This window comes from Monodon monoceros, unplaced genomic scaffold, assembly GCF_005190385.1.
Source record: "Monodon monoceros isolate NGI ecotype Baffin Bay Population unplaced genomic scaffold, NGI_Narwhal_1 Super_Scaffold_16, whole genome shotgun sequence".
Lineage (NCBI taxonomy): Eukaryota > Metazoa > Chordata > Mammalia > Artiodactyla > Monodontidae > Monodon > Monodon monoceros.
Genome location: NW_021703772.1, coordinates 8,651,001 through 8,666,119, shown reverse-complemented (window position 1 = coordinate 8,666,119; position 15,119 = coordinate 8,651,001). Strand labels below are relative to the sequence as shown.

At 37.4% G+C, this 15,119-nt stretch overlaps 1 protein-coding gene across 3 annotated transcripts in view; it reads left to right on the top strand.

The window, feature by feature from the left end:
• Positions 1-15,119, top strand: part of PSMD1 (proteasome 26S subunit, non-ATPase 1) — a 97,772-nt gene that overhangs the window by 51,829 nt on the left and 30,824 nt on the right. For all 3 annotated transcript variants that reach the window (XM_029225150.1, XM_029225151.1, XM_029225149.1), the window contains one exon: positions 6,418-6,532. In XM_029225150.1, the coding sequence (XP_029080983.1) occupies positions 6,418-6,532 (115 nt within the window). The remainder of the gene's footprint in view (positions 1-6,417; positions 6,533-15,119) is intronic.

Sequence of the window (15,119 nt, the reverse complement as noted above, 5' to 3'; positions counted from 1 at the left end):
TTATTTAATTACTTCTACATTGGCAACAGCATTTATGCCCTGTTTCAAATTTATATTCCTTACCTTGTGTGAAAGTTATTGGAAAATATTTTGTTCATTTCAGTTCTACTGAGCACTTCGGATTTTATTCAATATTTGTTTTATTTTAACTCAAAATTCAATATTTTAGAAAAAGAATTTTGGGTGAAAACGAATAAAATAATCCTGAACAATCAGATGGATTTTAATGTGCCAGAATTTCTCTTCAGGACTATGAAAATATCTTAAAATACTGCTTTATTCTGAACCACAATTTGACCCCTGTGCTCATGCAGGCAGATAGGTATCTGCAAAACAAGTAATGTCAGATTGAAAATAGCATCATTATATTTAATGAAAAGACTTGTATGAAAGAAACCTTCATTGATTTGTGTTTACAGATAAATTTATTAAAATATTCATTGAGTATATTATAAAAATACCAAACATTATTATTTTATAATACTGTGCCAATGCCGACCCTTCTCACCCACATTCACTCACTTTCTTTTTTTTTTTTAATATTTATTTATTTATTTTATTTTTGGCCGAATAGGGTCTTAGTTGCAGCACGCGGGATCTTGGTTGCAGCAAGTGGGATCTTTTCGTTGTGGCACGCAGGCTCCAGAGCACGTGGGTTCTCTAGTTGTGGCTCGCATGCTCAGTAGTTGAGGCTCATGGGCTTAGTTTCCCCACGGCATGTGGGATCTTAGTTCCCCTGCCAGGGATCAAACCTGCGTCCCCTGCATTGGAAGGTAGATTCTTAACCACTGGACCACCAGGGAAATCCCTCACTTTTTTTTTTTAAACCTTAACTAAAAGTAGTTAAAATTGGTTCTTGGAATGTTTTTATTTTATTTTTGTATTTTTAATTAGTTTAATGGCTAAAGGACATAACTAGCTAGAACAACTACTTATTTGGCAACCTTGAGTTATTAGAAGCATAGCTGATAATCGGAGAGAAAGCAAAATAATAATAATAAAAGCGTAGATGAATCTCTCAGTTGGCAAATAACTAAACCTGTGTTCTAAAACCTCATGCACATTAGGCAGAAGGCTGTCTATAAGTCCCCACTCCAAATCTTTTTGCTCTAAACACACTCACAAAAACTTCTGTCCCCCATCTTTAATGAAAACAAACATTTGCACATGGTGGTAAATCTAAATAGTACAAAAGAATATCCATTGATAAATTCACTCTTGAGATGGTTTTTTTTGTGGTTATTGTTTTAATATTTGAGACAGTTTTAACAAACATGTTTCCCTCCCTTCTCCAGAGTAGAGTAACAGATTAAGAAGTGGACAAGCACTTTGGTAATAGCAAAGGGGGCCAATTAAAAAACAGGAATTAACAAGTGTAGGCGTGTAGGTCTACTCACAATAGAGACTTGTAGCTCTCATAACTCAGCCCTCCACAACTCTGTGGTGTAATAATTGATATCATAGTGTTGACTACCATATATTTAATAAAGGTTAAATCATCTTTATTCAGCTCTGTTTTGGATGACAGGAATACGTGAAATGCATTTTTTTTAAATTTTCATCCAAAATGACAAAAAAATATAAAAGTATGATTCTAAGTGGTAGAATGAGATTTCAAATATCTGGAAACTTTATTTGTGTAGAATATCTCATTTACCAAGAACTCCAGATAAATTAATTCTTACTAAAGTAGCTTAAAGGTCAAACTCAAACTCTAATCTGACCATAACCAAAACACCTAATTGGTGCCTTTTTTTCTAAAATACTTATTTTTACCCCTGATGCCTTTTAATTTATTGAACAGATTCTGTCTTCTACTTAAAGGGACAGTCTAGTATCTTTTATACGTTTAGGAAGACAACTTAAATATCAGTCAAAGATATTTTTTATCTCTCAGTCATAGTATCTTTCAAACACTAACACACTAAGGAATTTTTGACAATGTGTGGATTGTGTCCACTACATATTCATTTGCGAAGTATTCATTGAGTTCCGTTAGCTTGTGGAGATACAGTGATGAACAAGATAAACATTTTCTGCCTTTATATCAATATAATTTATAATTTCATGAGGGGTGCAAACGCATATACTGATAATTATAATATAGATATGGTACAGCTAAGACTAACTCACTTCAACAGGGCCCTCGGTGCAGCTCAAATATTTCTTGGCTCTTTTTTTAATTCCTTTCTTGTTCACTCTCTGACGATATCAGTGAAAAAGCTAAAACTTCGCTCATTCTTCCCTGGTGACTGAATTTACCTCTTATTATTATTTTTTAATTAATTTATTTTTGGCTGTGTTGGGTCTTGGTTGCCGCGCACGGGCTTTTTCTAGTTGCAGCGAGTGGGGTCTACTCTCCCTTGCGGTGCCCAAGCTTCTCATTATGGTGGCTTCTCTTGTTGCAGAGCACGGTCTCTAGGTGCTCGGACTTCAGATTATTTGGAGTCTGTTGGTAGGGAGTACAAGGGACTTAAACAGAGGGAATACTCTTAATTCCTGTGTCATTATGGTAATCCTGTGGCACCTACCTAATGAAAATATAAATTCATAACTCTGCCAAGGGACTACCGTGAGGTTTATGTCCTCACCAAATTCCCACTGCGATGGACCAAACCCACGTGCTTAGAACAGTGTTTCTGCCTGTATACGTATAGTGCTATATTTTTTCCTTTTCTAGGGAAGATAGATTAGAAAAGACACATATTCTTGAAAGCATTTTGATTAATACAATTTAATATTGAGGTTGTACAAAATATTCAATAAACAGTAGTTAATAGCCAGTATGTTTTAAAAAAAAAAGGAATTCATATGTGCACTTTATGGTTGGATAATATGGTAGTGACTTGTGCATATGCCCTTGCACAATTCCTGCTCTCTGGAAGGTTGTACAAATAGTAAGTTGGTAAGATGACTGTTAGCTACAAGCCAAGAAATTTTATTGAAACAACAAATCAGAACTTAGTTACCTGTTTCAGTGTTTTACTTTTTAAAGTAGGCCTTCCCTAGCCCCTTTATGTGGTCTCCCTACTGGGAACTTCAAAGCACATAAAATTAAAAGACACACAATTAGCCCTTATGAACTAACTCAGAGGTACTTGTTACCTCTCTCATTTTTGATTATCTAGCTGAGTTAAAAACTTAAGTGAGGAGGGGAACAAGGAAGGGCCTGATATTTTTCCCAGTGATTAACCCTTAGGATTTGAACCTAGTAGGAAATAGTTGTTGGTCAAGTCTCTAAATATATATTTAGTTTGGCTCCCTTTGTCTTTTATTAAGTAATAAAAATTATTTTATCTTTAGTACCTAGCACTGTGCCACTAATTTATGGGAAAAAGTACAGAAGACACAGTCTCCATCCTTGCCCCTTGAGACATGTGCAGTCTTGAGTGGTTTTATTTATAATTTGTTATGTGATAAGATGTTTGAGTTTGTCAGAGGATTTGAGTATCAAAGTATGGACAGAACTGGGCTTCCCTGGTGGCCCAGTGGTTATGAATCCGCCTGCCAATGCAGGGGACACGTGTTCGAGCCCTGGTCCGGGAAGATCCCACACGCCTCGGCGCAACTAAGCCCATGCACCACAACTACTGAGCCTACGCTCTAGAGCCCGCGAGCCGCAGCTACTGAAGCCTGCACACCTAGAGCCCGTGCTCCGCAACAAGAGAAGCCACCACAATGAGAAGCCCGCGCACCGCGACAAAGAGGTAGCCCCTGCTCGCCGCAACTAGAGAAAGCCCGCGCGCCGTAACTAGAGAAAGCCCGCGCGCAGCAACAAAGACCCAACACAGCCAAAAATAAAATAAATAATAAAAATAAATACATTTAAAAAAAAATTATGGACAGAACTTTTAAGTTCTTAGCCCAATGCAAGTGAAAAATAAAAGTTAAATAATGATGGGACTTACCTTATGGTGCAGTGGTTAAGAATCTGCCTGCCAATGCAGGGGACACAGGTTTGAGCTCTGGTCCAGGAAGATCCCACATGCTGCGGAGCAACTAAGCCCGTGCACCACAACTGCTGAGCCCGCGCCCCTAGAGCCCGTGAGCCACAGCTACTAAGCCTGCACGCCTAGAGCCCATGCTCCACAACAAGAGAAGCCACTGCATTGAGAAGCCCGTGCACTGCAATGAAGAGTAGCCCCCGCTCACCACAACTAGAGAAAGCCCGCACACAGCAACGAAGACCTAATGCAGCCAAAAATTAATTAATTATTTATTTTTAAAAAGTTAAACAATGATGCTGTCAACTACAGTAATTCTCCAGCAACCTCTTTGGTATGATATCACCTTTAAAATTTCATTTTTATTTCATAGGAATATTTCTCATTGATGAAATGTCCTGTAATAATGAACACTGATTTAAAACCTTTGATGATTGATTCATTTTTAAAAGCCATAGAATTGTAAAGTGGAACAGACCTTATGGAACTTTTAGTCCAATTTGTTCTTTTTCCGATGTGAAAAGGGACCCCAAAGTGTATGGTTAATTGAACCTTGTCTAAAATTATCCCAGCTATTTAGAGGCAAAACAGGAACTAGAACATGGGTTTTTTACTTCTTATATAACTTACTGTTATTTACCTCAGTACTCATTAACTGAAAGCATATGTGTATTTGTTCATTTGTTTTTATATTATTCCTGCATGATAATCAAGAAATATTATCTCTAGTTACAGAAAAGAAAATTTACGTGATTTGCCTGATGTCATGTACTAAGAAATTAACAAAACTAAGACTAGAACCCAGATCTTCTGTTTCCTAGTACATTGCTTTCTTTATACTATTCTTCTGTATTGTTGCCACTAGTTTGTTTATGGATTTTTCGTACTAGGAACTAGCTTCATCAAACTGAGAAAGAACATTTTCAAGAAAGAGTGATAGCAGAGTTCTACCTTTTTTTCTTTTTTGAGGTATGGTTGATGTATAATATATGTTTCAGATGTACAACATAGTGATTCACAATTTTAAAAGATTATGTTCCATATATAGTTACCATAAAATATTGGCTGTATTTCCTGTGTTGTACAATATACCGTTGTAGCTTATTTGTATTATACATAGTAGTTTGTACTCTTAATCGCCTACCCCTATCTTGCCTCTCCCCCAAAATTCCACCTTTATAGACAATTTGCATAAACTTGGCTCTACTCCATTTGAAATTTGAATTTACCATTCACTGGAGTTTGAGGCTAGAGGACAATTTCAGCATAGAATTATAGATTTAAATTGGTCTGTAGGTAATAACTGCTTTCATTCACAACAGGATACTTTTTTAAAAAAAGTTCTGTTGGGCTTCCCTGGTGGCGCAGTGGTTCAGAGTCCACCTGCTGATGCAGGGGACACAGGTTCGTGCCCCGGTCCGGGAAGATCCCACATGCCGTGGAGCGGCTGGGCCCGTGAGCCATGGCCGCTGAGCCTGCACGTCCGGAGCCTGTGCTCCGCAACGGGAGAGGCCACAGCAGTGAGAGGCCCGCGTACCGCAAAAAAAAAAAAAAAAAGAAAAAAGAAAAAACGTTCTATTGAAATGTAATATATTAATAGTCTCTTTTTAAGTTTTTATTGAAGTGTAGTATACATCTAAAAACATGAACATAATTAGCCTACACCTTGATGAATTTGCGTAACTGAACACACCTGTGTAACCAGCACCTAGTTCAACATCAGTACCAGCCTTCCAGAAACTCCCCTTACACTCTCTTCTAGTTACTACACCCAACCTGCTGACCCCTCAGGAGTGACCACTATAACAGGATAGTCCTTCAAAGATGAGATCAGATACTTCATTTGTCAAGGTTGTCCTCTCTTCTGTATTTGCTGCAAATATGAAGAAGATGAGAAAAGAACAATTTCTCTATTCTTATCAACACAAAAATAATTGCTGAAGACAAAAAAAATCAAAATTTTTTCATACCAAGTCTTATTTAACAATTTAATATTCAATCAGAGTAATACTGGGAGTTTTAAATCTTTTGTACAGCTTTGGAAACATCTTGGAGTCTCTGTAAGTGACTTTTGTCTTCTGAAACAAGACACAGAGTAAGCAGGAGTTATAATGGATGTAGGGCAGTGTTCCCCGTCCCCATTACCCCCCCCACCCCCCACTCCGCCCTGTCTCCCATGGCTGTTCCCCACCCTGGAGAAGACAGAAGGGAATGAGTAATGCTGTGATGCAGAGCTGTGGTTGAGGGATCACTGATATGTTCCTCTTTCTTTTCATATATTCTCTGAATGTTGAAGATAGCTTTCTAATATCAATAATTAGAATTCTGTTGGAGATTTTTAATTCTGTAACTTCTGTGTTAAATATAACTCTGTTGTTTCCCATAACTTTCAAAAAATTGATTAAAATTCTTCCATCTTGATTTAAAATATGTTATCTATAACACTGTCTTCACTTTCTCTCTTTCTTATCAGGACCCCTGAACAGTGCCCCAGTGTCGTTTCATTGTTGTCAGAGAGTTACAATCCTCATGTGCGTTATGGAGCTGCAATGGCCCTGGGCATCTGCTGTGCTGGTACAGGAAACAAGGTAAAGGCCAAAGCCAATGCGGTCAGTTCTTTTCTGGTGCCAGACTGTTTTCTGTAGCCGAAAAGTTTATGTAACAGTTGTAAAAATACAAGTGTGGTGTGATCTGTAAGACTTAACTTGCCTCACAAGTTAAGCTTCCCAGAACTTCCTCACTTAACTATTCTGGATTGCTCAAAGCCGTTTAAGAACAAACCACCACATTACATGGATGGCTCTAATGAAAACAATGCTGTTGAATTTTTTATGAAAGCATTGATTTCTTTAAAAAGAAGAAATAGTATTTTTTTCTTTGAAGAGCTACTCTGGCCATTTTACATTGTTATTTTACATGTTTAATTTGCATAATAAGTATTGTAGAAATCAAAGTTCTTATTTGAGGCCACCACAGTCAACTCAGTTTGATTTTTTTGTGTGTTTGTTTTAAGTTTATATTTAACTGCTGTTTGCCTGTTTTCTCCTCAAGAACATAATAGATAACCTGGTATTTGTTAAGCCCACAAAAGTGACAAAATAAAGACTTGGGTTAGGTACATTGATGATTTGAAAACAGTTTGTCATGAGAGTCATAAAGAAATGCACCAATGCTTTAATAACAAGTATTCTTGATTCACAGCAATAACATAAATCACCACATTTTGCCTTTCATAGAGCGCATGAACACACCTTGGCCAGTTCCCCAAAAGGTGCACTTTTCTTTTAATAGCACACAGGCATGTGTGTGTGTGTGTGTGTGTGTGAGAGAGAGAGAGGGAAGAAGAACATGATTATACTCCCAGTGTCTTTACATCAGAAAGCAGCCACTTTTTAAAAATCATCTCTTGTCCAAACTAAAGCATAATTATTAGTTTATTGATTGATTCCAGGAATTACATTTTAATCTGCTTGACTTTTTCTCTAATAAAGAGTATTAGTATTGGATACAAATAATTTTTTTCTAGTCACATAAAACATTATTAAAGCTAGGAATTAAAATAGGCATTTTCACTATATGTGGCGAGAATTGTATAAAAATTTATAGAGACATGCCCTTCCAATATTCTTATTCTGTCTCCTTACCCTGCTTTATTTTTCTTCATCTGCCGTGGCCTCTCCTGTTGCGGAGCACAGGCTCCGGACATGCAGGCCCAGTGGCCATGGCTCACGGGCCCAGCCGCCCTGCGGCATGTGGGATCCTCCCGGACCGGGGCACGAACCCACGTCCCCTACATCGGCAGGTGGACTCTCAACCACTGTGCCACCAGGGAAGCCCCACCTGACATATTTTTACACCTATTTATTTATTGTCTGTCTTCTCTCCACTGAAATGTAAGGTCCCTGAGAACAGAATGTTCACTGCTAAAACCTAAAGTCAGACCTGGCACATAGTAGAGTTTCAGTAAATATTTGTCAAATGAATGATGAAGGGAAGATCATTTTAAGGATATGATGATGAACAAGTTGGACATGGTCTCTGTCCTCACAGTTTTGTTTTTTAAATGTTTTCATTTCTTTTGGAGGAGAATTTCTTACATGAGAATGTATCTTCAGTGTTATTAGAAAAGTCATTGTGTGTATAAAATACAGCTTATAGAAATAGGCCTTCATTTTTTTCTAGGACACATCTGTTCTATAAACAAAGGAAAAATATAGTTGGATGTTTTACTAAGTATTTTCTCCCTCCGGTGTTTAGTAGACATTTATATCAGACCTCATAAGTTAAATGTAAATTAGATTTTTTTCTTTCCAGATTATTCTAAACTTAATATGCTATCTAGGAGCAAATGTTCTTTGAGACACAGTATCTGACAAGTTAATTCAATGAATATTCTTCATTACTCATACTAAACAAGTCTGCTTTATTTCTAGATAGTTTGTATGATCTACGTATCAATACCTATCTGTCTGAAACTTGGCACATTAATTTTGTTTCTTAAAAGCCTGAAACACCTATTTAGTCTAAAATGTATCTTTGAGGTCATATCACATACCTCAAAGGCCAAGTTAGTGTCTTTTAACTTACAAGTTGGAAATTTTCTTATATTTTTATCATGAATACTTCATAAACAATATTGACAATATGAGTAACGTTTGCAAAACTTGCTCTTCTAAACAACGGCACTACATTTTTCAGGGAAGTGAGGAAAAGGAATACATTTATATGGTATTTGTATTATTTATTAATTGCTCTGATTTTTCTCTTTTGAATTTTATTTTATTTATTTTTTTATACAGCAGGTTCTTATTAGTTATATATTTTATACATATTGGTGTATATATGTCAATCCCAATCTCCCAATTCATCACACCACCACCATCCCCCGCCACTTTCCCCCCTTAGTGTCCATACGTTTCTTCTCTACATCTATGTCTCTATTTCTGCCCTACAAACCGGTTCATCTGTACCGTTTTTCTAGGTTCCACATATGTGTGTTAATATATGATATTTGTTTTTCTTTCTGACTTACTTCACTCTCTATGACAGTCTCTAGGTCCATCCACAAATGACCCAAGTTTTTTTCCTTTTTATGGCTGAGTAATATTCCATTGTATATATGTACCACATCTTCTTTATCCATTCGTCTGTTGATGGGCATTTAGGTGGCTTCCATTACCTGGCTATTGTAAATAGTGCTGCAGTGAACATTGGGGTGCATGTGTCTTTTTGAATTATAGTTTTCTCTGGGTAAATGCCCAGTAGTGGTATTGCTGGGTCATATGGTAATTCTATTTTTAGTTTTTTAAGGAACCTCCATACTGTTCTCCATAGTGGCTGTATCAGTTTACATTCCCACCAACAGTGCAAGAGAGTTCACTTTTCTCCACACCCTCTCCAGCATTTGTTGTTTGTAGATTTTCTGATGATGCCCATTCTAACTGGTGTGAAGTGATACCTCATTGTAGTTTTGATTTGCATTTGCCTAATAATTAGTGATGTTGAGCAGCTTTTCATGTGCTTCTTGGCCATCTGTATGTCTTCTTTGGAGAAATGTCTATTTAGGTCTTCGGCCCATTTTTGGATTGGGTTGTTTGTGTTTTTAATATTGAGCTGCATGAGCTGTTTATATATTTTGGAGATTAATCCTTTGTCCCTTGATTTGTTTGCAAATATTTTCTCCCATTCTGAGGGTTGTCTTTTCGTCGTGTTTGTAGTTTCCTTTGCTTTGCAAAAGCTTTTAAGTTTCATTAGGTCCCATTTGTTTATTTTTGTTTTTATTTCCATTACTCTAAGAGGTAGATCAAAATATCTCTTGCTGTGATTTATGTCAAAGAGTGTTCTTCCTATGTTTTCCTCTAAGAGTTTTATGGTGTCTTTCCTTAGATTTAGGTCTCTAATCCATTTTGAGTTTATTTTTGTGTATGGAGTTAGGGAGTGTTCTAATTTCATTCTTTTACATGTAACTGTCCAGTTTCCCCAGCTCCACTTACTGAAGAGACTATCTTTTCTCCATTGTGTATCCTTGCCTCCTTTGTCATAGATTAGTTGACCCTAGGTGTGTGGGTTTATCTCTGGGCTTTCTATCCTGTTCCATTGATCTATATTTCTGGTTTTCTACCAGTACCATATTGTCTTGGTTACTGTAGCTCTGTAGTATAGTCTGAAGTCACAGAGTCTGATTCCTCCAGCTCCATTTTTTCCCCTCAAGACTGCTTTGGCTATTTGGGGTCTTCTCTGTCTCCATACAAATTTTTAGACTTTTTTGTTCTAGTTCTGTAAAAAACACCATTGGTAATTTGATAGGGATTGCATTGAATCTGTAGATTGCTTTAGGTAGTATAGTCATTTTCACAGTATTGATTCCTCCGATCCAAGAACATGGTATCTCTCCATCTGTTTGTATCATCTTTAATTTCTTTCAGCAGTGTCTTAATAGTTTTCTGTATACAGGTCTTTTGTCTCCCTAGGTACGTTTACTCCTAGGTATTTTATTCTTTTTTTTACAGTGGTAAATGGGAGTGTTTCCTAATTTCTCTTTCAGATTTTTCATCATTAGTGTATAGGAATGCAAGAGATTACTGTGCATTAATTTTGTATCCTGCAACCTTACCAGATTCATTGATTAGCTCTAGTAGTTTTCTGGTAGCATCTTTAGGATTCTCTATGTATAGTATCATGTTATCTGCAAACAGTGACAGTTATACTTCTTCTTTTCCAATTTGTATTCCTTTTATTTCTTTTTCTTCTCTGATTGCTGTGGCTAGGACTTCCAAAACTATGTCGAATAATAGTGGCGAGAGTGGACATCCTTGTCTTGTTCCTGATCTTAGAGGAAATGCTTTCAGTTTTTCACCATTAAGAATGATGTTTGCTGTAGGTTTGTCATATATGGTCTTTATTATGTTGAGGTAGGTTCTCTCTATGCCCACTTTCTGGAGAGTTTTTACCATAAATGGGTGTTGAATTTTGTCATAAGCTTTTCCTGCATCTATTGAGATGATCATAGGGTTTTTATTCTTCAGTTTGTTAATATGGTGTATAACATCGATTGATTTGTGTATATTGAAGAATCTTTGCATCTCCGGAATAAACCCCACTTGATCATGGTGTATGATCCTTTTAATGTGTTGTTGGATTCTGTTTCCTAGTATTTTGTCGAGGATTTTTGCATCTATATTCATCAGTGATATTGGTCTGTAATTTTCTTTTTTTGTCGTATCCTTGTCTGGTTTTGGTATCAGGGTGATGGTGGCCTCATAGAATGAGTTTGGGAGTGTTCTTTGCAATTTTCTGGAAGAGTTTGAGAAGGATGGGTGTTAGCTCTTCTCTACATATTTGATAGAATTCACCTGTGAAGCGGTCTGGTCCTGGACTTTTGTTTGTTGGAAGATTTTTACTCACAGTTTCAATTTCATTACTTGTGATTTGTCTGTTCATATTTTCTGTTTCTTCCTGGTTCAGTCTTGGAAGGTTATACCTTTCTACAAATTTTTCCATTTCTTCCAGGTTGTCCATTTTGTTGGCATAGAGTTGCTTGTAGTAGTCTCTCAGGATGCTTTGTATTTCTGCGGTGTCTTTTGTAACTTCTTCTTTTTCATTTCTAATTTTATTGATTTGAGTCCTCTCCCTCCTTTTCTTGATGAGTCTGGCTAATGGTTTATCAATTTTGTTTATCTTCTCAAAGAACCAGCTTTTAGTTTTATTGATCTTTTCTGTTGTTTTCTTTGTTTCTATTTCATTTATTTCTGCTCTGATCTTTATGATTTCTTTCCTTCTGCTAACTTTGCATTTTGTTTGTTCTTCTTTCTCTAGTTCCTTCAGGTGTAAGGTTAGACTGTTTATTTGAGATTTTTCTTGTTTCTTGAGGTAGGCTTGTATAGCTATAAACTTCTCTCTTAGAACTGCTTTTGCTACATCCCATAGGTTTTGGATCATCATATTTGTCTCTAGGTATGTTTTGATTTCCTCTTTGATTTCTTCAGTGATCTCTTGGTTATTTAGTAACGTATTGTTTAGCCTCCATGTGTTTGTGTTTTCTACTTTTTTTTCCCTGTAATTGATTTCTAATCTCATAGTGTTGAGGTCAGAAAAGGTGCTTGATATGATTTCAGTTTTCTTAAATTTACTGAGGCTTGTTTTGTGACCCAAGATGTGATCTATCCTGGAGAATGTTCCGTGTGCACTTGAGAAGAAAGTGTAATCTGCTGTTTTTGGATGGAATATCATATAAATATCAATTAAATCTATCTGGTCTATTGTGTCATTTAAAGCTTATGTTTCCTTATTAATTTTCTGTCTGGATGATCTGTCCATTGGTGTAAGTGAGGTGTTAAATTCCCCCACTATTATTGTGTTACTGTTGATTTCCTCTTTTATAGCTGTTAGCAGTTGCCTTATGTATTGAGGTGCTCCTGTGTTGGGTGCATATATATTTATAATTGTTATATCTTCTTGGCTTGATCCCTTGATAATTATGTAGTGTCCTTCCTTGTCTCTTGTAACACTGTTTATTTTAGAGTCTATTTTCTCTGATATGAATATTGCTACTCCAGCTTTCTTTTGATTTCCATTTACATGGAATATCTTTTTCCATCCCCTCACTTTCAGTCTGTATGTGTCCCTAGGTCTGAAGTGGGTCTCTTGTAGACAGCATATATATGGGTCTTGTTTTTGTATCCATTCAGAGAGCCTGTATCTTTTGGTTGGAGCTTTTAATCTATTCATGTTTAAGGTAATTATCGATATGTATGTTCCTATTACCATTTTCTTAATTGTTTTGGGTTTGTCTTTGTAGGTCCTTTTCTTCTCTTGTGTTTCCCACTTAAAGAAGTTCCTTTAGCATTTGTTGTAGAGCTGGTTTGGTGCTGCTGAATTCTTTTAGCTTCTGCTTGTCTTTAAACTGTTGATTTCTCCATTGAATCTGAATGAGATCCTTGTTGGGTAAAGTAATCTTGGTTGTAGGTTCTTTCCTTTCATCACTTGAAATATATCATGCCACTCCCTTCTGGCCTGTAGAGTTTCTGCTGAGAAATCAGCTGTTAGCCTTATGGGAGTTCCCTTGTATGTTATTTGTCATTTTTTCCCTTGTTGCTTTCAGTAATTTTTCTGTCTTTAATTTTTGTCGGTTTGATTACTATGTGTCTTGCCATGTTTCTCCTTGGGTTTATCGTGCCTGGGACGCTCTGTGCTTCCTGGGCCTCTCTGTGCTTCCTGGGCTTGGGTGGTTATTTCCTTTCCCATGTCAGGGAAGTTTTTGACTATAATCTCTTCGAATATTTTCTCGGGTGCTTTCTCTCTTTCTTCTCCTTCTGGGACCCCTATAATGCGAATGTTGTTGCGTTTAATATTGTCCCAGAGGTCTCTTATGCTGTCTTCATTTCGTTTCATTCTTTTTTCTTTATTCTGTTCCATAGCAGTGAATTCCACCATTCTGTCTTCCAAGTCACTTATCCGTTCTTCTGCCTCAGTTATTCTGCTATTGATTCCTTCTAGTGTAGTTTTCATTTCAGTTATTGTATTGTTCATCTCTGTTTGTTTGTTCTTTAATTCTTCTAGGTCTTTGTTAAACATTTCTTGCATCTTCTCGATCTTTGCCTTCATTGTTTTTCTGAGGTCCTGGATCATCTTCACTATCATTATACTGAGTTCTTTTTCTGGAAGGTTTCCTATCTCCACTTCATTTAGTTGTTTTTCTGGGGTTTTATCTTGTTTCTTCATCTAAGACATAGCCCTCTGCCTTTTCATCTTGTCTCTCTTTCCATGAATGTGTTTTTTGTTCCACAGGCTTCAGGATTGTAGTTCTTCTTGCTTCTGCTGTCTACCCTCTGGTGGATGAGGCTGTCTAAGAGGCTTGTGCAAGTTTCCTGGTGGGAGGGACTGGTGGTGGGCAGAGCTCAGTAAAACTTTAATCAGCTTGTCTGCTGATGGAGGGGTTGGGTTCCCTCCCTGTTGGTTGTTTGGCCTGAGGCGACCCAACACTGGATCCTACCTGACTCTTTGGTGGGGCTAATGGCAGACTCTGGGAGGGCTCACGCCAAGGAGTACTTCCCAGAACTTCTGCTGCCAGTGTCCTTGTCCTTACGGCGAGACACAGCCACCCCCTGCCTCTGCAGGAGACCCTCCAACACAAAGCAGTAGGTCTGGTTCAGTATCCTATGGGGTCACTGCTCCTTCCCCTGGGTCCCAGTGCACACAGTACTTTTTGTGTGCCCTCCAAGAGTGGAGTCTCTTGTTTCCCCCAGTGCTGCTGAAGTCCTGCAATCAAATCCCACTAGCCTTCAAAGTCTGATTCTCTAGGAATTCCTCCTCCAGTTGCCAGACCCCCAGGTTGGGAAGCCTGACGTGGGGCGCAGAACCTTCACTCCAGTGGGTGAACTTCTGTGGTCTAAGTGTTCTCCAGTTTGTGAGTCACCCACCCAGCAGTTATGGGATTTGATTTTACTGTGATTGCCCCCCTCCTGCCATCTCATTGTGGCTTCTCCTTTGTCTTTGGATGTGGGGTATCTTTTTGGTGAGTTCCAGTGTCTTCCTGTCAGTGATCGTTCAGCAGTTAGTTGTGATTCCAGTGCTCTCTCAAGAGGAAGTGAGCGCACATCCTTCTACTCCGCTATCTTGAACCAGTCTCTTGCTCTGATATTTCGTAATATTGGGGATATTGGGGATATCCTGGTAAACATTTTGGAAAATCCCACCATATGTGGGAAGTGTAACCATGGAATCATTTCTAGTCCTATTTGACTTAATTTGTGTTGCCATTCTCCTAGCAGGTAAAATCTTTTTTGTTTTGGGAGTTTTGTTTCTCTTTGTTTTTTGTTTGTTTCAATTTACATTCGATTTATTTAATATTTTAAATTAGATTTTGTAAAATCATCTTAAGATATTATCTTACTCTAGTATTTGAAGGAAGTTGGATACTTAGAGTCAGACTGGCCTGAGTTTGCTACACTTATGTGATTTTTGGCAATTTACTTTACCTGTCTAACTCTGTTTCTTTGTTTTTAAAGATTGTTTTGTATTGCTGTTATTGTTGTTTTAGGATGAAGAGGATTAAATGGATAATATATATAAAATACCTCCCACTGCACCTGGAAAATAATAGGTGTTTATCAAACATTAATCTCATTTTTTCTACTTTCTTTTTTATCTCTTTTACCCCAAGACAAGAGCACTTGT